General features: G+C 45.9%; 1 protein-coding gene across 1 annotated transcript in view; it reads left to right on the forward strand.

The window, feature by feature from the left end:
* Positions 1-9153: 9153 nt before the first annotated feature.
* CD9 (CD9 molecule) overlaps positions 9154-22302 on the forward strand; it is a 50926-nt gene continuing 37777 nt past the window's right edge. The window contains exon 1 of the mRNA XM_070755225.1: positions 9154-9651. Within this exon, the coding sequence (XP_070611326.1) occupies positions 9586-9651 (66 nt within the window). The 5' untranslated portion in view covers positions 9154-9585. The remainder of the gene's footprint in view (positions 9652-22302) is intronic.

The raw sequence follows: 22302 nt of genomic DNA on the forward strand, positions 1-22302 counted from the left end.
ATCCATCCATTTTTCTCTCTACCTACTATCTATCTATCTATCTTTATTTATTTATTTATTTCTCTCTACCTACCTTCTATCTATTTATCTATTTATCTTTCTATCTATCTATCCATCCATCCATCCATCCATCCATTTTTCTCTCTACCTACTATCCATCTAACTATCTATCTGTCCGTCCGTCCGTCCGTCCGTCCGTCCATCCATCCATCCATCCATCCATCCATCCATCCATCCATCCATCCATCTATCTATCTATCTATCTATCTATCTATCTATCCATCCATTTTTCTCTCTACCTTCTATCTATCTATCTATCTATCTATCTATCTATCTTTCTTTCTCTCTTTCTCTCTCTACCTACCTTCTATCTCTCTATCTAGCCACCAGAAAGATAGCATTATTATCTATTGACGTGATTTATCGGCTGCCGTTTGCTGCTGGAAATGGAGATGGGATACAAACAAGGCAAAAGGCGTTTGAGACACCTTCCACTGACCTCTGATATAGCATGAAAGAGCTTCTACAAGACAGGGTGAGCAGGCCAGAGGTGGGTTTCTACCGGTTTGGACTTTCCTAGAATTTTTAAGATGATGCTTCAGCAGATAGGAAGGAGCACCTCAAGAACAGGCCCAGCAATCCTCGCTGTTTATTTATTTTATTTATTTGTTTTGTCAAGCACGTATTGGTGGTATACAAAGATATAATAATATTTATATACATGATGCTAGTAAAAGAAAAACATTAGGACAGGGGATGGAAGGCATGCTGGTGCACTTATGCACGCCCCTTACTGACCTCTTAGGAATCGGGAGAGGTCAACATTGGATAGTCTAAGGCAGGGATAGTCACCCCCCAAACTGGCTCCTAGTATCCATAAACTTAGGGGGTGTTGCCCTAAGCCAGTCATTCTCAACCTGGGGATCGGGACCCCTTTGGGGGTTGAACGACTGTTTCACATATGTCGCCTTAAGACCGTGGGAAAAGACAAATTTCCCCTGGTGTTAGGAATTAAAGCTTCTATTCTGGCACCTTGGAACATATTTTTACAATCTGACCAATCAGGCATTTACAGTGGGGGTGTTCCTCTGACCTTCCTGCCAATCAGCTTAAAGCTCTGTTGGGATAATTGGCGCTAGACTTATCGTTGGGGGTCACCACAACATAAGGAACTGTATTAAGGGGTCGCGGCATTAGAAAGTTTGGGAACCACTGCTCTAAGGCTTGAAGTTCTGAGGGTAGGCAACGTTGGCTCTTCTATGACTTGTGGACTTCAACTCCCAGAATTCCTGAGCTAGCATGACTGGCTCAGGAATTCTGGGAGTTGAAGTCCACAAGTCACAGAAGAGCCAACTTTGTTACCCTTGTGTCTAAGTGATCATAAAAAGAGGACAGTGGTATCTCTACTTATGAACTTAATTCCAGGTTCTTAAGTAGAAAAGTTTGTAAGAAGAAGCAATTTTTCCCATAGGAATCAATGTAAAAGCAAATAATGCTTTTACATTGTTTCCTCCCAGGAGATTCCTAGAGCAGTGATTTTCAACCTTTTTTGAGCCGCGGCACATTTTTTACATTTACGAAACCCTGGGGCACATTGAGCGGGGGGGGGGAGCGCTAAAAAAGTTTGGACAAAAAAATTCTCTCTCTCCCTCCCCTTCACTCTATTTCTTTCTCCCTCCCTCTTTCTCTCCCTTCCTTCCTCTTTCTCTCTCTCCATCCCTCTTTCTTTCTCTTCCTTCCTCCCTCTCTTTTTTGCTCTATTTCTCTCTCTCTCCCTACCTCCCTCTATGTCTTTCTCTCTCTCTCCTTCCCTCCCTCTTTCTCTCTCTCTTTTGCTTTCTTTCTCTCTCTTGCTCTCTCTCTCTTTCTCTCTCTCTTTCTTTCTCTTGTTTTTTCTCTCTCTTGTTTTCTTTCTCTCTCTTGCTTTCTTTCTCTCTTGCTTTCTCTCTTTCTCTTGTTTTCTCTCTCTCTTGCTTTCTCTCTCTCTCTCTTGCTTTCTTTCTCTCTCTTGATTTCTCTTGTTTCCTCTCTCTCTTGCTTTCTTTCTCTCTCTTGCTCTCTCTTGCTTTCTCTCTCTCTTGCTTTCTTTCTCTCTCTCTCTTTCTTTCTCTCTCTCTTGCTTTCTTTCTCTCTGAGCTTCGCGGCACACCTGACCATGTCTCGCGGCACACTAGTGTGCCACGGCACACAGGTTGAAAAACACTGTCCTAGAGAACCCCCACGGAGGCTTCTCCCCACCTTTTCCAGCCCTGTTTCCTCCCAGGAGATTCTTAGAGAGCCCCCACAGAGGCTTCTCCCCACCTTTTCCGGCCCCGTTTCCTTCCAGGAGATTCCTAGAGAGGCCCCACGGAGGCTTCTCCCTGCTTTTTCCGGTTACAGTTTCAGAGGCTCAAGTTTGTAAGTGGAAAATGGTTCTTGAGAATAGGCAAAAAAATCTTGAACACCCGGTTCTTATCTAGAAAAGTTCTTAAGTACAGGCGCTTGTAGGTAGAGCTACCACTGTTCTACTTGTTGTAGCAATCTAGACCTATAGCCAGTGTTCCCTCTAATTTTTTGGGGGTGTGGGCGGAAAAGTATAGTGTCTGAGCGGCAGTCCTTTCGGGACTGGGTGGCACAGAAATAATAAATAAATAAATAAACAAACAAACAAACAAACAAACAAATAAAAAACCCACCCTGTTTTGCCTCAGAGAATTTCAAAATAAAATACTGTACTGTGTGTCTATAACAGTGAGCTCATAATAGGGCAACTCTATCAATATCAAAATGCCACTTAAATAGTTGAGCTAGTTTCAAACTAGATTTTGATTTACTTTCTCTCTTCCTTACTCCCATTCTTTTTCTTTCTCTTTTCCTTCCTCTCTTTTTTCTATCTGCTTCTCTCTCTTCCTCTCTTCCTCTCTCTCTCCTTCCCTCTCACTCTTTCCCTCTCGGCTTCTGGGCAGGTTTGGAAAACTCTGAGTTGATGATGATTTTTAAGTGAGCGATTGCTCAGGGTTGAAACGAGGGCCTCTTTGATGCTCTCCGTTTCATGACCCAACCAGGTAGCATCATCAGTGCCAGTCCCTGATTGATGTTACCTACCTTGGCTCATGAAACATCTGTAAGGAAGCAACCAAGCTCGGAGAGCCCCAAGAACCACCCACAAACATACGTCACTGGAGCAAGTGATGATACTGTGTTAAGTGTGTTGTCACGGATTCCCCGCAGAGCTCCATGCCTGTGTTTTCAGATGACACCCACTGAAGTCACAACAGGATGGGATGGTTACTGTTGTTTTAACTGTTCCCTTGACTACAATCAAGGCAGGCTCTCCAGGAGTTCATCGCTAAGCTTGGAAGGAGGAACTGAAGACAGGCACAAGATTCCATTCTGAGCCCCAATGAGGTGGATGAAGAAATGGAAGGAATAACTGAAACCGTTGGCTAATATCCAAGGGTGGGCTATACTGCCAAGACAGGGTGGAACGCAGTGGGGTAGCAAAAATGAAGCTCCACCCCAAAGCACCCAATTTGCACTGAATGATGTTGAAAGAAAATGCATAAGCCACGCCCACAGTGTGGTAGTAAAAAAAATTGGTAGCCCTTCACTGCTAATACCTTACAAGAGTCTTCTTGTGTAGAGATGACCAAGTTAACTATGAGAGTTAGAAATGATACTGAGTCCTCATTTAACAACTGTTGGGACCCTTTCTACTGTTGGCTAAAAAAAAAAAAAGAACAACTCGCTTAACAAATGATAAGAATTGTATATACAGTGATCCCCCGAGTTTTGCGATCTCGATCTTTGCGAAACGCTATATCACGATTTTTCCACCCGATGACGTCACTCCCTTCCTTTCTCATCTTTCTTTCTCTCTCTCTTTCTCTATCTTGCTTCTTCCTCTCTCACACTCTCTTCCTCCCTCTCTCATCTCTTTCTTTCCTTCTCTCTCTTTCTCTATCTCTCCCCCTCTTGCTCTCGAGCGGCAAGCGAGCAGCCGGGCGGGGCGGGTGAACGGGCAAGCGGAGCGGCCGGGCGGGCGGGTGAACGGGCAAGCGAGCAGCCGGGCGGGTGGGCGAACGGGCAAGCTGCAAGCGATCTTGGGGTTTCCCCTTTGCCTGGGCGGCGGGAAGACCCAGGGAAGGTTCCTTCGGCCGCCCAACAGCTGATCTGCTCCGCAGCGCGGCAGCAGCGAGGAGCCGAAGATGGGGTTTCCCCGTTGCCTGGGCAACGGGGAATCCCCATCTTCGGCTCCTCGCTGCTGCCGCGCTGCGGAGCAGATCAGCTGTTGGGCGGCCAAAGGAACCTTCCCTGGGTCTTCCCCGCCGCCCACACGCAAACTCCACCATCTGCGCATGTGCGCCCATGGAAAAAGGGGCGCGCATGCGCATATGGTGTTTTTACTTCCGCACCACAACATCCCGAAAAATTGATTATCGCGAGGGGTCTTGGAACGGAACACGGAACCCTCGCGATAATCAGGGGATCACTGTACTGTATTTAAACAGATACAAATCTGGTATAAAACTTTTCCTTCAATAGATGCAAGAGACATCGATACTTACCCTAAAAGTGGAATGACTTTTTTTTTCAAAGCCTCTTTACCTTGATTTATTCAACGCTTGCTTTTACTTATCTATATTTCTAAAAATTAGATGTAAGGAAATGGGCTGCTGAAAATAAAACTAGTTCATATTCTTAACACCGTTCTACCGTACACCCGCCCATTCCTTTCTTCCCTTCTTTCTTCTTCTTCTTCTATCCTTTTTCTTTCTTTCCTTTTGTAGGTCTGTATGTTCATTGACTGTTTTGCCTTTATGTCTTGGTTTACTGTCAAAGCATACGATTATTGCCTATGTAATTCGCCATGTTTTAATTGTCAATCGTAATTATTTGCTTCTTACGTATTTATTGTATATTTGTAAATAATTTTTAAAAAGAGTCTTCGGAGAAGGGCGGCATACAAATCTAATAAATAAAATTCAATGTCATGCACATGTTCACAGATGGGATTTGAGTCAGCAGCAAACGCGCCATTGGCAAATGGAGTTTAGGATGCCTCCACAAAAGGTGGAGTGACTTATGACCCCTTTTACCATTTACTACCAGGTTTCCCCAAAAATAAGACCCTGTCTTATATTTTTTTGAATCCTGAAATAAGCGTTTGGCCTTATTGTCATGCACTCAAAAGCCTGATTGGGCTTATTATCAGGGGATGTCTTATTTTGGAGGAAGCTGGGTCTGTCTACCTATCTATCTACTTATCTTCTATCTATCTTTTATCTATCTTGTGTATGCTTGTTGTGTGCTCGTTGTGTATGCTTGTTGTGTATGCTTGTTGTGGTTGAAGCCGAAGTAGTCGTTGACAGGAAGGACTTTGTAGCGGATGATTTTACGGGCTATTTATTTATTTATTAATCAAATTTGTAGGCTGCCCCTCTCCGCAGACTTGGGGCAGCTAACAACAGTAATAAAACAATGTAAACAAATCTAATATTGAAGATAATTTTTAAAAGAAACCCCAATTTAAGAGACCAATCATACATACAGACATACCATGCATAAATTTTTTATAAGCCATGGGGAAGGGAATATCTCAATTCCCCCATTCCTGATAACAGAGGTGGGTTTTAAGGAGCTTACGAAAGGCAAGGAGGGTGGGGGCAACTCTGATATCTGGGGGGAGTTGGTTCCAGAGGGCTGGGGCTGCCACAGAGAAGGCTCTTCCCCTGGGTCCCACCACACAGCATTGTTTAGTCGATGGGACCCGGAGAAGGCCAACTCTGTGGGACCTAACTGGTTGCTGGGATTCGTGCGTCAGAAGGCGGTCCCGGAGGTATTCTGGTCCGATGCCATGAAGGGCTTTATAGGTCATAACCAACACTTTGAATTGTGACCGGACACCGATCGGTAACCAATGCAGACTGCTAAGGGGCAAAGTTCTAAGCTTTCTAAACCTAGGTTTGTAAGTCTGTCTAGGGCAGTGATGGCGAACCGTTTTTTCCTCGGGTGCCGAAAGAGCATGGGTATGCGCTATTGAGCATGTGCGAGTGTCCACACCCATAATTCAATGCCTGGGGAGGGCAAAAACAGCTCCCCTCATCCCCCTGGAGGCCCTCTGGAGGCTGGAAATGGCCTCTTTCCCAACTTCTGGTGGGCCCAGTAGGCTTGTGTTTCACCCTCCTCAGACTCCAAAGGCTTCCATGGAGCCGAGGAGGGTAAAAATGCCCTCCCCCATCCCCCCGGAGGCTCTCTGGAAGCCAAAAGCGCCCTCCCGGAGCCTCTGTGCAGGCCAAAAATCAGCTGGCCGGCACACACACACACACACGTTGGAGCTGAGCTAGGGCAACGGCTCGCGTGCCAGCAGATATGGCTCCGCGTGCCACCTGTGGCACCCCTGCCATAGGTTCACCATCACTGGTCTAGGGCAGGGGTAGTAGGCAAAGTTGGCTCTTTTATGACTTGTGGACTTCAACTCCCAGAATTCCTGAGCCTGTCACGTTAGCTTCTGGGAGTTGAAGTCCACATGTCATAGAAGAGCCAACTTTGCCTAACCCTTTGTTTAGGGTATTCTGTGGGGAGAGTTCCTGTTTATTTTCCTATTTAGTATGGTGACTGAATGTTACCTCATTCCATCATGAAACATTTGTTGCTTTTTAAATGTGAAAAGGGGTCCCAAGTCACTCTTTCTCTCTCTTTCTCTCTCTCTCTCTCTTTCATTCATTCATTTATTTGGTTGACTGTAACTTGTTGCTTGAATCCGAAGATTTTTATTAACATTGTTTCTTCATTGCTTATTTGACCCCTATGACAATCATTAAGTGTTGTACCTCATGATGCCCATATGCCAACATATGCCCATGTTACACCAACACTCCGCAGTCTGCATTGGTTGCCTATCAGTTTCCGGTCACAATTCAAAGTGTTGGTTATGACCTATAAAGTCCTTCATGGCATCAGACCAGAATATCTCCAGGACCGCCTTCTGCCGCACGAATCCCAGCGACCGGTTAGGTCCCACAGAGTTGGCCTTCTCCCGGTCCCATCAACTAAACAATGTCGTTTGGCGGGACCCAGGGGAAGAGCCTTCTCTGTGGCGGCCCCAACCCTCTGGAACCAATTCCCCACAGAGATCAGAATTGCCCCCACCCTCCTTGTCTTTTGTGAGCTCCTTAAAACCCACCTCTGTCATCAGGCATGGGGGAATTGAGATATTCCTTTCCCCCTAGGCCTATACAAGTTATGCACGGTATGTTTGGGTGTATGTTTGGTTTTTAATAAGGGTTTTTTAATTATTTTAAATATTAGATTTGTCATATGCTGTTTTATTATTGTTGTTAGCTGCCCCGAGTCTACGGAGAGGGGGGCATACAAATCTAATCAATCAATAAATAAATGATTCTTGACAAATGTATCTTTTTCTTTTATGTACACTGAGAGCCTATGCACCAAGACAAATTCCTTGTGTGTCCAATCCCACTTGGCCAATAAAATTCTATTCTATTCTTTTGTCACAGACATATGGGTATATACAAAAATATAATATTTATATACATGATACTAGTAAAAGAGAAACATTACGATAGGGGACGGAAGGCACGCTGGTGCACTTATGCACGCCCCTTACTGACCTCTTAGGAATCGGGAGAGGTCCACAGTGGATAATCTAAGTGTAAAATTTTGGAGGGTTAGGAGATGATAATACAGAGACTGGTAGTGCGTTCCATGCATCAACTACTCAGTTACTAAAGTCGTATTTCCTGCAGTCGAGTTTAGAGCGGTTTACTTTAAGTTTGTATTTCTTGTGTGCTCGCGTGTTGTGGTAGTTGAAGTTGAAGTAGTCGTTGACAGGAAGGACGTTGTAACAGATTATTTATTGGGCCATGCTTAGGCCGTGAGGTAATTCTAAGCTTCCCAAACCTAGGATTGGAAGTCTAGTCCCGTAGGGTATTCTGTTCCGAGTGGAGTGTTCCTATTTGCAGTCGTCTGCTATCCGACATAAATTGGTGAGCGGATAGTTCGAAAGCCAAAAATGTCAGATTTTATGGGCCGCCACTTCGGACGGTCGCTAAACGAAACGATGCTAGGCCCAGGCCCACCTGTACGGTGGTTACCCCCCCTTGCCCAAAAAATGAATGGGGAGACAGTCGTATAAGGCAGTGTTTCCCATATATCTCTGGGACTGCCTTCTCCCGCACGAATCCCAGCGACCGATTAGGTCCCACAGAGTTGGCCTTCTCCAGTTCCCGTCGACTAAACAATGTCGTTTGGCGGGTCCCAGGGGAAGAGCCTTCCCTGTGGTGGCCCCGACTCCCTGGAACCAGCTCCCCCCGGAGATTAGAACTGCCCCCACCCTTCTTGCCTTTCGTAAACTCCTTAAAACCCACCTTTGACGCCAGGCATGGGGGAATTGAGATATCTCCCCTGGGCCTATACAATTTATGTATGGTATGTTTGTGTGTATGTCTGCTTAATAACGGTGTTTTTAAAATGTTTTTAAATTATTAGATTTGTCATGAACTGTTTTATTGCTGTTGTGAGCCGCCCCGAGTCTATAGAGAGGGGCGGCATACAAATCTAATAAATAAATAAAGTAAATAACCTTGGCCACTTGAAGATATCTGGACTTCAACTCCCAGAAATCCCCAGCCAGCATTTCTAATCTCAGGGGGGGAGCTGGTTCCAGAGGGTCGGGGCCGCCACAGAGAAGGCTTCTCCCCTGGGACCCGCCAGACGACATTGTTTAGCTTCCCAAATCTAGGATTGTAAGTCTAGTCCCGTAGGGTATTCTGTTGGGAGTGGAGTGTTCCTACTTACAGTCGTCTGTCATCCGACATAAATTGGCGGGCGGATAGCTCAATAGCCAAAAAGGACAGATTTTATGGGCCGCCATTTCGGACGGTCGCTAAACGAGCCGATGCTAGGCCCAGGCCCACCTGTACGGTGTTACCCCCCCACACCCAAAAATGAACGTCGAGATAGTCGTATAAGGCAGTGTTTCCCAACCTTGGCCACTTGAAGATATCTGGACTTCAATTCCCAGAATTCCCCAGCCAGCGAATTCTGGGAGTTGAAGTCCAAATATCTTCAAGTGGCCAAGGTTGGGAAACACTGCTATAAGGGGTCTCTCCCCCTCCCTCAGAATTCGGATATGGCGGGCGAGAGGCTTCTGAGGCGAAGGGGAGGAGAAAAGCCGGAGAGAGCCGTCAGGAGAGGGGGAGGCAGGAATCCCGCTGAGGGAAGGCCCGAAAGTGTGACTCTCCGGAGGAGGGAACGGAGGGCAGGGCAGGAACCGGAGCGCTCCGGGGGGAGGGAGGGGCGGAGGAGGAGGGCAGGGCGAGGCTGGGCAAGGCAGGGCTGAGGCTGTCGGAGAAGCTGAGGCGAGACTCCATTCCGGGCACATCGGCTGACAAGAAAGCGAGCGAGCGAGCGTGAGAGAGAAAGGCAGAGAGGAAGAAAGAGGGAGAGAAAGAAAGGCAGAAAGAAAGAGAAGCGGCGCTTCCAACTCCGCCGTCCCGCCGAGCAGCAAAGCCCCCACCGCCGCCGCCGCCGCCTCCCCTCAGCCCCCTTCGTTTCCTTTTTCCTCACCGTCTTCCAACCGCGATGCCGGTCAAAGGAGGCACCAAGTGCATCAAGTACCTGCTCTTCGGCTTCAATTTCGTCTTCTGGGTAGGTGGCGGCCCTTTTTCTAACGCGGGCGGGTGGGGTGGGGCAGTCTCCGTCGCCCCCCCAACACCCAAAACGGGGGTTTGGTGGTCTCTGAGCACGTGCAGAGAGCCTGGGGAGAGAGAGGGCGGGCGCGGAGGCAAAGCTTTCCCGCCAGCAGGCCAGCATCCCCCTTTAATTGACAGGGGCGGGCGGTCTCCTGGGCCCTGGGTGGTCTCTGAGCATGTGTAGAGAGCATAGCGAGAGGGGGGGATTTGGGGCGGGGGGGGGTCGGCAATGCTTTCCCACCGGCAGGCCAGTATCCCCCCTTTTTATGGAGGCTGGGGGGGGGGGGCTCCTGGGTGGTCTCTGAGCAATTACAGAGAGCTTGGGGAGAAAGAGAGGGGATTTGGGGCGGGGGGAGCAAAGCTTTCCCGCCAGCAGGCCAACATCCCCCTTTATTTACGGGGGCGGGGGGCCTCTTTGGTCCTGGGTGGTCTCTGAGCACGTGCAAAGCGCCTGGGAAGAGAGAGGGGGGATTTGGGGCGCGGGAGAGGCAAAGCTTTCCTGCCAGGAGGCCAGCATCTCCCTTTATTTACAGGGGTGGGCGGTCTCCTGGGCCCTAGGTGGTCTCTGAGCATGTACAGAGAGCTTGGGACAGAGGGGGGGTTGGGGCGGGGGGAGCAAAGCTTTCCCGCCAGCAGGCCAACATCCCCCTTTATTTACGGGGGCGGGGGCTCTTGGGTCCTGGGTGGCCTCTGAGCATGTACAGAGAGCCTGGGGAGACAGAAGGGGGGATTTGGGGCGGGGGGAGCAAAGCTTTCCCGCCACCAGGCCAGCACCCTCCTTTATTTACAGGAACGGGGGGGCTCTTTGGTCCTGGGTGGTCTCTGAGCACGTGCAAAGCGCCTGGGAAGAGAGAGGAGGGATGATTTGGGGCGGGGGGAGCGGCAAAGCGTTCCCACCAGCAGACCCCTTTTTTACAGGGGCGGGGGGCCTCCTGGGTGGCCTCTGAGCACGTGCAGAGCGCCTGGAAAGAGAGAGGGGGGATTTGGGGCGGGGGGAGGCAAAGCTTTCCCGCCAGCAGGCCAGCATTCCCTCCTTTTTTTGGGCGGGGGGGGAGATCCCGCTGCACCTGGGACGCCAGGTGAGAGCGGCCAGGTGGGGGGGGCTTCCTTCCACACCCCCCCCAGCGGGGACTGTTCTTCAACGGCGTCGGAAACGGGGGAGGGGGAAAATCTCGATGGGTTTCGGGTTTTACCGCCTCGCTTTGGAATTTGCGTTGCAAGACTGGGACGCAGGAAGAAGGCAAGGGGAGGGCAGCGCCGGACTTGAGCCATTCGGGAGAGCCCAGCCCACCCCGGGAAGAGAAATGCAAGGAGGCGGGGGGGGGGCGCCGGACTTAAGTCGTCCAGGAGAAATGCCCCACCCCTCCCCGGAAAAAGAAATGTGGAGCTCTGTTGATGGGGGACGGGGGGGGGGGAGAAATAAACCGAGGGATCGTCCGGAAAATCCAACCTCCCCCCCCCCCCCGGCAAAAGTAAGAAGAGGATGGGGGGGGGGAAGAAAGAGGGGTGGATTCGATAGATCGGCTTCCAAAGGTTCGATCCCCATGAGAGTCAAAGTGGAGGGGGGGAGTCTGGGTGGCAGCCTATCCGCTTTTGCCAGTCCTCCACCGTTGGATTGTGGTTTTTTTTGGGGTGGGGGCGAAATAAGGTAGTCATTTGGAAGGAAATAAAGTAGTAAAATAACAGCTTCGGGATCTGCATTTCCAACCTTGGCCACAGAGGCGTTGTGGGGGGGGGGGGAGAGGGAGGGCACAACAACCCGAGATGGAGGGGTATAACCCCCCCCCCCTCGCAGCTTCTTTGGCACAGGGGTCCTTTTCCCAGGGAAAATGCTTTATTTGTTGATTTATTATATTTATTTTTTGTCTGTCTGTCTGTCTGTCTGTCTGTCTATCTACTTATCTATCTATTATATTTGTTTGTCTATCTGTCTATCTATCTATCTATCTATCTATCTATCTATCTATCTATCTATCCATCTATCCATTAATCCATCCAACCAATCAACCATCCATCTATCTATCCATCTATTTATTTATTGGATTTATATGCCAATTGATATTTATAACATGGAGATGGAAACCTCAGAAATGAAGCCCCCTTCTCTCTCTCTCTCTCTCTCTCTCTCTCTCTCTCTCTCTCTCTCTCTCTCTCTCTCTCTCTCTCTCTCTCTCTCTCTCTCTCTCTCTCTCTCTCTCCCTCCCTCCCTCCCTCCCTCTCTCTCTGGCATCCCTTTCAGTTTTGTGCAGTTATGGCTGCCCACATGTGGCTTGCGTTGACACTTCTGATAGTTAGGACAATTAATCCGTGGAACAGCTTGCCTCCAGAAGTTGTGAATGTTCCAACACTAGAATTTTTTAAGAAGATGTTGGATAACCATTTGTCTGAAGTAGGGTAGGGTTTCCTGCCTAAGCAGGGGGTTGGACTAGAGGACCTCCAAGGTCCCTTCCAACTCTGTTATTGTTGTTGTTGTTATATATGTCTCTGGGTCAGCTGTTCATTTTGATATTATTCTTGGTTGTACACCGGTTCCTGCCCCCAATGAAGGGTTCATTGGTTGAGAAACTTCTCCAGGCCTATCTATCTACCCCTCCTTCTCCAGGATTGGCCCTGCTGAATGGGTTGCTCTTGGCCTTGAATCTACAGCTCACCTAGAGTAGCTCTAGATCAAGGGAGTCTCCAAACATAGCAACTTTAAGACTTGTGGACTTCAACTCTCAGAGCTGGCTGGAGAATTCTGGAGAGTTGAAAGTCTACAAGTCTTAACGATGCCTAGTTTGAAGATCTCTGCTCTAGATGGATCAGATGTTGGCTAGTTTATTCATCCACAAATGTGTGTCTGTTTTTCAGCTGGGTATTGTGGAAACCCCACCCTAGTCTATTGACTTTAGGTGTTCTTAATGTTACGGTGTGGGTTTGTGACCTCACTAAGAGTTGTTGGAGGCCTCGGGAATTGTTTTCAAGTTGTTGAATTGTTTGAAAACAATTAATGGTGAAGAGGCTTGCTTGAAATAAGGACTTCCTGCTTTCTTTTCTAAGCGTGGGGTCATCAAAACTTGGCAACTTGAAGGCTTGTGGACTTCAACTCCCAGAAAACTTTGGGTTTTGACTTGCCTTTGCTTTAAGAAAAATAATATTGTGGTATTTATGTAAAAAGGTTTGTAAGGAAAAGCAATTTTTTTCCTATAGGAATCAATGTAAAAGCAAATAATGTGTGCGATTGGGGAAACCACAGGGAGGGTGGAGGCCCTGTTTCCTCCCAGGAGATTCCTAGAGAGGCCCCACAGAGGCTTCTCACCTTTTTCGGATTTGTTTCCTACCAGGAGATTCCTAGAGAGGCCCCACAGAGGCTTCTCCCCACCTTTTCCGGCCTTGTTTCCTCCCAGATTCCTAGAGAGGCCCCACAGAGGCTTCTCTCCACCTTTTCTGGCCCTGTTTCCTCCCAGGAGATTCCTAGAGAGGCCCCACGGAGGCTTCTCCCTGCCCTTTCCGGTTACAGTTTCGGAGACTGGGGTTTTTAAGAGGAAAATGGTTCTTGAGAAGAGGCAAGATAAATCTTGAACACCCTGTTCTTATCTAGAAAGGTTCGTAGGTGGAGGCGTTCTTAGGTAGAGGTACCACTGTAATTTATTTTCCATTTGCATCAACTCTCTACTCCCAACAATAGCTGAACAATTGGGGTGTATTCCCTAATAGGCTTTATTTCATCTGGATGCATATTAACGCTCATTTGCTTTTACTGCAAGAGACATGAAAGGGTTTTTTGAGTCATGAGAAAATTGTCCTCAACTAAGTTCTCCCAGAATTTTCCACCCTCTCTGAAACTTTTTACTTCTCCTTCCCGCATTAATCAGACGGGGAGATTACCTAACTTGTACACAAAGTGACTTTTCTGGTTGAGGAAAACTCCCTCCAGGTAGAGACGGGGAAACTACCAGAGGAGGATGCAAGATTTTGCTCTTGATACGGAACGTATATACAGTTTATTGTATTGTTTCAGTTCAATTCTGAAAGGGACCTTGGAGGTCCTCTAGTCCAGTGATTTTCAACCTTTTTTGAGCCGCGGCACATTTTTTACATTTACAAAACCATGGGGCACATTGAGTGGGGAGGGGGGGGCGGCTAAAAAAAGTTTGGACAAAAAAAGTTTCTCTCTTTTCCTCCCTTTCGCTCAATTTCTCCCTCCCTCTTTCCCTCCCTTCCTCTTTTTTCTCTCTCTCCATCCCTCTTTCTTTCTTCCTTCCTTTTTTTGCTCTCTTTCTCTCCCTCCCTACCTCCCTCTGTCTTTCTCTCTCCCACCTTCCCTCCCTCTCTTTCTCTCTTTCTTTCTCTCTTGCTCTCTCTCTTGCTTGCTTTCTCTCTCTTGTTCTCTTGCTCTCTTTCTTTCTTTCTCTCTCCCTTTCTTTCTTTCTCTCTCTCTCTCTTGCTTGCTTTCTCTTGCTTTCTTTCTCTCTCTCGTTTGCTTTCTCTCTTGCTTGCTTGCTTTCTCTCTCTCTCTTGCTCTTTCTCTCTTTCTCTCTCTCTCTTGCTTTCTTTCTCTCTCTCTTTCTTTCTTTCTCTCTTTCTTTCTCTCTCTCTTGTTTTTTTCCTCTCTCTGAGCTTTGCGGCACACCTGACCATGTCTCACGGCACACTGGTTGAAAAACACTGCTCTAGTCCAACCCCTTGCACGAGTAGGAGACTCTATGCTATTTCACATCAAGGGCTGTCTAGTCTTTTCTTAAAAACCTGCAGTGATGAAACACCCACAACTTCTAAAGGCAAGCTGTTCCACTGGTTAACTACTCTAAGGGTTGGGAAGTTTATCCTCAATTCCACGTTGCTTCGCCTTAATTAGTTTCCATCCATTGTTTCTTGTCTTGCCTTCTGGTGCTTTGGAGACTAATTTGATGCCCTTATTCTTTGTGGCAGCCCCTCAAATATTGAAAAACTGGTCTCATGCCCCCATTAGTCCTTCTTTTCTCTAGACTAGCCATGCCCAAATCCTGCAACTGTTTTTTCCCCCCATAAATTTTAATCTCCAGGCCGTCAATTATCTTAGTATAGAGCTGCATAGAGTGCTGGAATACTGTGCTCAGTTCTGGAGACCTCACCTACAGAAAGATATTGATAAAATTGAACGGGTCCAAAGACGGGCTTCAAAAATGGTGGAAGATCATAGGCATAAAACTTATCAGGAAAGACTTCATGAACTCAATCTGTATAGTCTGGAGGACAGAAGGAAAAGGGGGGACATGATCGAAACATTTAAATATGTTAAAGGGTTAAATAAGGTCCAGGAGGGAAGTGTTTTTAATAGGAAAGTGAACCCAAGAACAAGGGGCCACAATCTGAGGTTAGCTGGGGGAAAGATCGAAAGCAACATGAGAAAATATTATTTTACTGAAAGAGTAGTAACTTCCAGCAGACGTGGTTGGTCAAGCCATAGCAACTGAATTTAAACGTGCCTGGGATGAACATATATGTATACTGTTCAGAAAAATAAAGGGAACACTCAAAGAACACATCCCAGACCTTGAATAAATGTAATATTCTCATTGAATTCTTCGTTATGTACAAAGTTAAAACATGTGAAATTGACTGTCAATCAATGTTGCTTCCTAAGGGGACATTTTGATATCACAGAACTTTGATTTACTTGGAGTTATATTGTGTTGTTTAAGTCAGTGATTTTCAACCCTTTTTGAGCTGCGGCACATTTTTTACATATACAAAATCATGGGGTACATTGAGCAGGGGGGAGTGGGGGGGCTAAAAAAAGTTTGGACAAAAAAATTATCTTCCTGCCTTTCGCTCTATTTCTCTCCCTCTTTCTCTCTCCCTTCCTTCCTCTCTCTCTCCATCCCTCTTTCTTTCTCTCTTCCTTCCTCTCTTTTTTGCTCTTTCTATCTGTCCCTCCTTCCCTGCCTATCTTTCTTTCTCTCTTGCTTTCTCTCTCTCTCTCTTGCTTTCTTTCTCTTTCTCTCCTGCTTTCTTTCTCTCTCTCTTTCTCTCGCTTTCTCTCTTTGCTTTCTTTCACTCTCTCTTGATTTCTTTCTCTTTCTCTTGCTTTCTTTCTCTCTTTGCTTTCTTTCACTCTCTCTTTCTCTCTTTGCTTTCTTTCACTCTCTTTCTCTTTCTCTTGCTTTCTTTCTCTCTCTCTCTCTTTCTTTCTCTTTCTCTTTCTTTCTTTCTCTTTCTCTTTCTTTCTTGCTTTCTTTCACTCTCTTGCTTTCTTTCTCTTTCTCTTGCTTTCTTTCTCTCTCTCTTTATTTCTTTCTTTCTCTTTCTCTTTCTTTCTTGCTTTCTTTCTCTCTCTCTTGCTTTCTTTCTCTCCCTCTCTCTCTTGCTGAGCTTCGCAGCACACCTGACCATGTCTCGCGGCACACTGGTTGAAAAACACTGGTTTAAGTGTTCCCTTTATTTATTTATTTTGAGCAGCGTATATCCATTCTAAGATAAAATACAGGAAATAGTACAAGAGCAGCAGACTAGATCGACCATGAGCTCTTTTTCTGCGGTCAATCTTCTAGGTTTCTTTGTTTAGTGGACTGGAGAATGTGGGTGGTCTTCTGATAGATTTGGATTCCTGCTGAATTGTGTTTTCCCCTTGCTATGACAAACAGAAGCCAAACAAACGCATTCCGCGGAAGAAGCCAGTGCTCATGTTCATGTTCTGGTTGCCAAGTCTATCTTTTCACGTTCCTTAAGTCTCCTTTTCACAGTGGAGCAAAAAACAGGGATCGGCTCAGAAAGGGTGTGTCTGTGAAAACTTGTGCCAGCCTGCTCTCCGCTCCCTGGGTGGGGCTGCGTTGTTTCCATGCGCTCAGAGACCGAGTTGTCGTTCACAGACCAGAATAGACAACTGGGGCTTAGTGAATAGAGCAGAGCAGAGGTCTTCAAACTTGGCAACTTTCTTTTCTTTCTTTCTTTCTTTCTTTCCTTCCCTCTTTCTTTATTTTCTTTCTTTCCTTCCTCCTTCCCACTTCCTTTCCTTCCTCCTTCCCTCTTTCTTTCCTTCCTTTCTTTCGTCCTTCCCTCTTTCTTTCTTTCCTTTTTTCCTTCCTTCTTTCTTTCTTTCCTTCTTTCTTTCTTTCCTTCTTTCCTTCTTTCTTTCTTCCCTCTTTCTTTCCTTTCCTTCTTTCCTTCCTCCTTCCCTCTTTCTTTCCTTCCTTCCTTCCTTTCTTCCTTCCTTCCTTCCCTCTTTCTTTCTTTCCTTTTTTCCTTTCTTCCTTCTTTCTTTCTTTCCTTCTTTCTTTCTTCCTTCCCTCTTTCTTTCTTTCCTTTCTTTCTTTCCTTCTTTCCTGCCTCCTTCCCTCTTTCGTTCTTTCCTTCCTTCCCTCTTTCTTTCCTTCCTTCCCTGTTTCTTTCCTTCCTTTCTTTCGTCCTTCCCTCTCTTTCCTTTTTTCCTTCTTTCTTTCTTTCCTTCTTTCTTTCTTTCTTTCCTTCTTTCCTTCTTTCTTTCTTCCTTCCCTCTTTCTTTCCTTTCCTTCTTTCCTTCCTCCTTCCCTCTTTCTTTCCTTCCTTCCTTTCTTCCTTCCCTCCCTCTTTCTTTCTTTCCTTTTTTCCTTTCTTCCTTCTTTCTTTCTTTCTTTCCTTCTTTCTTTCTTCCTTCCCTCTTTCTTTCCTTTCTTTCTTTCCTTCTTTCCTGCCTCCTTCCCTCTTTCGTTCTTTCCTTCCTTCCCTCTTTCTTTCCTTCCTTCCTTCCTTCTTTCCTTTTTTTCCTTCCTTCCTTCTTTCTTTCTTTCTTTTTTTCCTTCTTCCTTCCCTCTTTCTTTCTTTCTTTCCTTCTTTCTTTTCTTCTTTCTTTATTTCTTTCCTTCCTTCTTTCTTTCCATCCTTCCTTCCTTTCCTCTTTCCTTCTTTCCTTCCTTCCTTCCTTCCCTTTTTCCTTCCTTCCTTCCTTCCCTCTTTCCTTCCTTCCTACCTTCTTTCTCTCATTTCCTTCCTTCTTTCTTTCTTTCTTTCTTTCTTTCTTTATCATCTATCTATCTATCTATCTTATATGCCGCCCAACTCCCGAAGGAATCTGGGTGGCTTCCAGCAAGAAAAAAAAAATCAATATTGAAAACAATTTAAAAATAACCCTGAAAAAACTTTAAGACTTGTGGACATCAACAGTCAGAATCCTCCAGCCAGCATAGTTTGAGGATCCCTGGAATAGAGGATGATAGTGAACCCAGCCAAATAGCTCACAACAAACCCTTTCTGGCAGTTTGTCTGCACGAACGGGAAGCAACTGGTTTATGGGAAACAGGGACATAAGTGGAACAGGTGGCGCTGTTCAGCGCGATGCAACAGAGCTTTCGAAATGCCCGAGTTGTGATGCTCCACTTTGCCCAGTTTGCTGTTGGAAGCTGTGTTGGATGAGTTCTCTGGGTGCCTTTAATTGGGTCTCTCTATAGAAACATAGAAGATTGACGGCAGAAAAAGACCTCATGGTCCATCTAGTCTGCCCTTACACTATTTCTTGTATTTTATCTTAGGGTGGATATATGTTTTACCCCAGGCATGTTTAAATTCAGTTACTGTGGATTTACCAACCACGTCTGCTGGCAGTTTGTTCCAAGCATCTACTACTCTTTCAGTAAAATAATTATAAATAAGAATAAATAAGAAAAGATCTTGTGTATTGCTGGAATGATGACCTCATTGGGACTTGCAATTTTGTTGAGCAGAAATGCAAACTTACAACAACAATAGTTGGAGGGGACCTTGGGAGTCTTCTAGTCCAACCTCCTGCTTAGGCAGGAAACCCTACACTACTTCAGACCAGATGGTCATCCAACATCTTAAAAACTTCCAATGTTGGAGCATTCACAACTTATGGAGGCAAGCTCTTCCATAGATTAATTGTTCCAATTGTCAGGAAATTTCTCCTTAGTTCTAAGTTGCTTCTCTCCTTGTTTAGTTTCCACCCATTGCTTCTTGTTCTACCCTCAAGTGCTTTGGAGAATAGGTTGACTCTTTCTTCTAACCACTGAGATATTGGAACACTGCTATCATGTCTCCCTTGGTCCTTCTTCTCATTAAACTAGCCATGCCCAGTTCCTGCGCCCGTTCTTCATATGTTTTAGCTTCTAGTCCCCTAAATCAGGGGTCCCCAACCACCGGGCCGCGGACCAGTACCGGGCCGCGGGGCATGTTGCACCGGTCCGTGGAGTCAGCAGCTGCCGGCCCTCATGCCGCCACCCCCTCCCTCCAGCGCTTCGCCTCCCGCCGGGCAAGAGGCCTCGGGAGGCAGGTTCTGCTGGCCACAGGACGATGGATGGGACAGAGGGGCGGGAAGGACCGAGAGGCTCAAGCCTCTTTTGGCTTCTGCCACGGGGCGCTTTTGCGTTTTTGGCTGGGGGGAGGCAGGAGGGCCAGCCTGACCCCCTCTCTCCAGCGCTTAGCTCCCGCTGGGCAAGAGGGCTTGGGAGGCAGGTTCTGCCGGCCACAGGACGATGGCGGGAAAGGGGCGGGGAGGACCAGCACCCCCATGCTTAATCCCGCCCCCAACCACGCCCCTTTCCGCCCCCACTGGGCCATAGAAAAATTGTCTTGCTGAAACTGGTCCCTGGTGGAAAAAACGTTGGGGACCACTGCCCTAAATCATCTTTCTCGCTCTTCTCTGCACTTTTAAACCAATAATAATAATAATAATAATAATAATAATAATAATAATAATAATAATAATAAAAAACTGTAAACATCGATTGATATGAACTTTAAATTACAAAGAAAATAAACCCTTAAACTACTGATATGTATTGACACTAACAATTACATCAAAAACATATGGATAAAACTTTAGGGAAATCTACACCACCTATGTGCTTAAACCACAGGCCGCAAAGCATGAAAGCCCCAGCTCTAACGCTGGCCTTCTCTTCTTACCACTCCTCTTTTGCTCCAATTTCCTATCCCCCTTCCCCTTATATCTCTTTCCCTCCTTCCCCAACCCCCTACCTTTCTTCTTTTTCCCCTCCCCACCTACGTGTACTATATAAGTAAATTATAAATGTTAGAATGTACATTATATATATCCCTTTTGCTTTTCTGTACCCTGTTTTTAATGTATATACTCAATAAAAATATTTTTCAAAAATAATAATAATAATAATAATAATAATTATTATTATTATTATTATTATTATTATTATTATTATTAATTAGATTTGTATGCTGCCCCTGTCCAAGGACTCGGAGCTCTAATGCAGTGATTTTCAACCTTTTTTGAGCCGCGGCACATTTTTTACATTTACAAAATCCTGGGGCACACCACCAACCAAATTGACACAAAATGACACTCTAAGACAATACGTATTATACATATTATCTCCCCCTTGTGTGTGTGTGTGTGTGTGTGTGTATACACACTCTTGAACCATTTCCAAAAATAGGTGAGGGCTGGGAGTTTTCCTCTCTTATTCTTTGGGTGCTTTTTATCATATGCTTTAAATCAAGAGTCACTTCTCTCTCTCTTTTGTTTCTCTCTCTTTCCTTTCATTCTTTGCCTCAGTCATTTTCTCATTTATTTATTTTCTCTAATTTCTCTTTCCCTTCCTCTCCTCTCTCTCTTTCTTGCTTTCTCTCTCTCACTCACTCACTCTTTCTGTCTCTTGCTTTCTCTCTCTCTTTCTCTCACACTCTTTCTTTCTCTCTATTTCTCTCTCTCTTTCTTTCTTTCTTTCTCTCTATTTCTCTCTCTTTCTTTCTTTATCTCTTTCTTTCTCTCTCTCTTTCTCTCCCCCCTCTCTCTTTCTCTCTCTCCCTCAGTGTCTCGCTCTCCTTCTTTCTCTCTTGCTTTCTTTTTCTCTCTCTTGCTTTCTTTCTCTCTCTCTCTCTCTTGCTTTCTTTCTCTTTCTCTCTCCCCTCTCGCGGCACACCTAACCATGTTCCGCGGCACACTAGTGTGCCACGGCACACTGGTTGAAAAACACAGCTCTAATGCACTAAACTAATGCCAGCGAATGGAATTCTGGGAGTTGAAGTCCAAATATCTTCAAGTTGCCAAAGTTGGGAAACACTGCAATAGTGGATATGGGCATAATTAAGAAGGTGTAAAGAGCAAGACTTGATCAGTGGTGGCTAATCTTTTTGGCGCCAAAGCATGCACGAGAGCACAGGAACCTTAAAGAGAGCAGATGGCCAATTTGCATGCATGGCCGTGGCCAGCTGTTCTTCCAGGTTCCATTGCGCACATGCATACCATCCAGATGTTCTACCCTGCCCCTCCCATGAGTCCCCCTGCAGCCTGTTTTGGATGCAGCTACAGTGGGTGGACAAAAAAATGGAAACACCTTGCAGCTCTTCCGTGGAATCCAGATTTGTGAAGATCCCCTTCAAACAGTTTTTGTGGACACTGGGTTCTGTACGTGTCTATTGAGCTCCGCAGTGATGTTAGGAACTGCGGTCTCGTGATCCGCTCTAACAATTCGCTTTAGAGTCCGACGGTCTCTCTCGGACAACTTCGACTTTCGACCAGACCTGTGCTTCTTGGCTGAGGACGTTTTTCCTTCTCTTTCAAAAGCAGTCATGACTTTTGAGACATGACCTCTTGAAACACCCAACATTCGGGCACTTTCTGTTACACTCGCGCCTTCAGATCGAATCTCAGTAGGCTCAAGGTTGACTGAGCCTTCCATCCTTCCAAGGTTGGTAAAATGAGGACCCAGATTGTTGGGGGCAATATATGCTTACTCTCTGTAAACCGCTTACAGAGGGCTATAAAGCACTGTGAATCGGTATATAAGTCTAAATGCTATTGCTATAAGGTGATGATGTGGTGATGCCATATTGCAGATTAACTCTGCCCATAGCCGGAAGTTCAACCCTGAAAAGCTCTTATGCCCATACACTGAGCCGGGGTATGTTCAAATCTCACTACCAGCTCAAGGTTGACTCAGCCTTCCATCCTTCCAAGATGGATAAAACGTGGACTCAAATATTTGCTGGTACTGTATTTGTAAACCATTCAGAGGTTGTTATAGACACTAGGGAGCAGTATATAGGCCTAAGCGCTAATACTACTGCTATCTAAACCATGGTGGTACAGTGGTTAGAATGCAGTATTGCAGGCCAACTCTGCCCATAGCCAAGAGTTCGATCCTGACCAGTTCAAGATTGATTCAAACTTCCACCTTTTGAAAGTAGGTATAATGAGAACCCAGATTGTTGAGGGGCAATGCGTTGACATTTTAAACTGCCCAGAGAGTAGTGTGTAAAACACTATTAAGCAGTATGTAAGTCTAAGTACTATTGTTTGTAACTTAGAAGCAAGCAGCATAGCGAAAAATGGAGATTCCATTCAGGAGAGGCCCAATAAGAGTTGACCTTTGACCCTACCTCCTGCTTCTATGTTCAATCAGGCATATAGTACTTTAACATTTTGAATATCTTCAATTTTAACCAAACCCCCATGCTTGTTTAATAAAGCAGCACACTGTGGTGTAGATTTGGAATAAGAACCACGGGAACTTAAGTTGATTAGGGTCTTAAAACCTATTCAACCTATACTTTAATCAGCAAGAGTTTATTTTAAATTGTTGGTACCCTGCTGGTGGTATATGTGGTGTAAACAAATCAAATTGTCCCTCTTGAAATTGGGACGAAACACTCAACTAGATGCAGTTTTGCTTTTTAA

This window comes from Erythrolamprus reginae, chromosome 6 (genome assembly GCF_031021105.1).
Source record: "Erythrolamprus reginae isolate rEryReg1 chromosome 6, rEryReg1.hap1, whole genome shotgun sequence".
Lineage (NCBI taxonomy): Eukaryota > Metazoa > Chordata > Lepidosauria > Squamata > Dipsadidae > Erythrolamprus > Erythrolamprus reginae.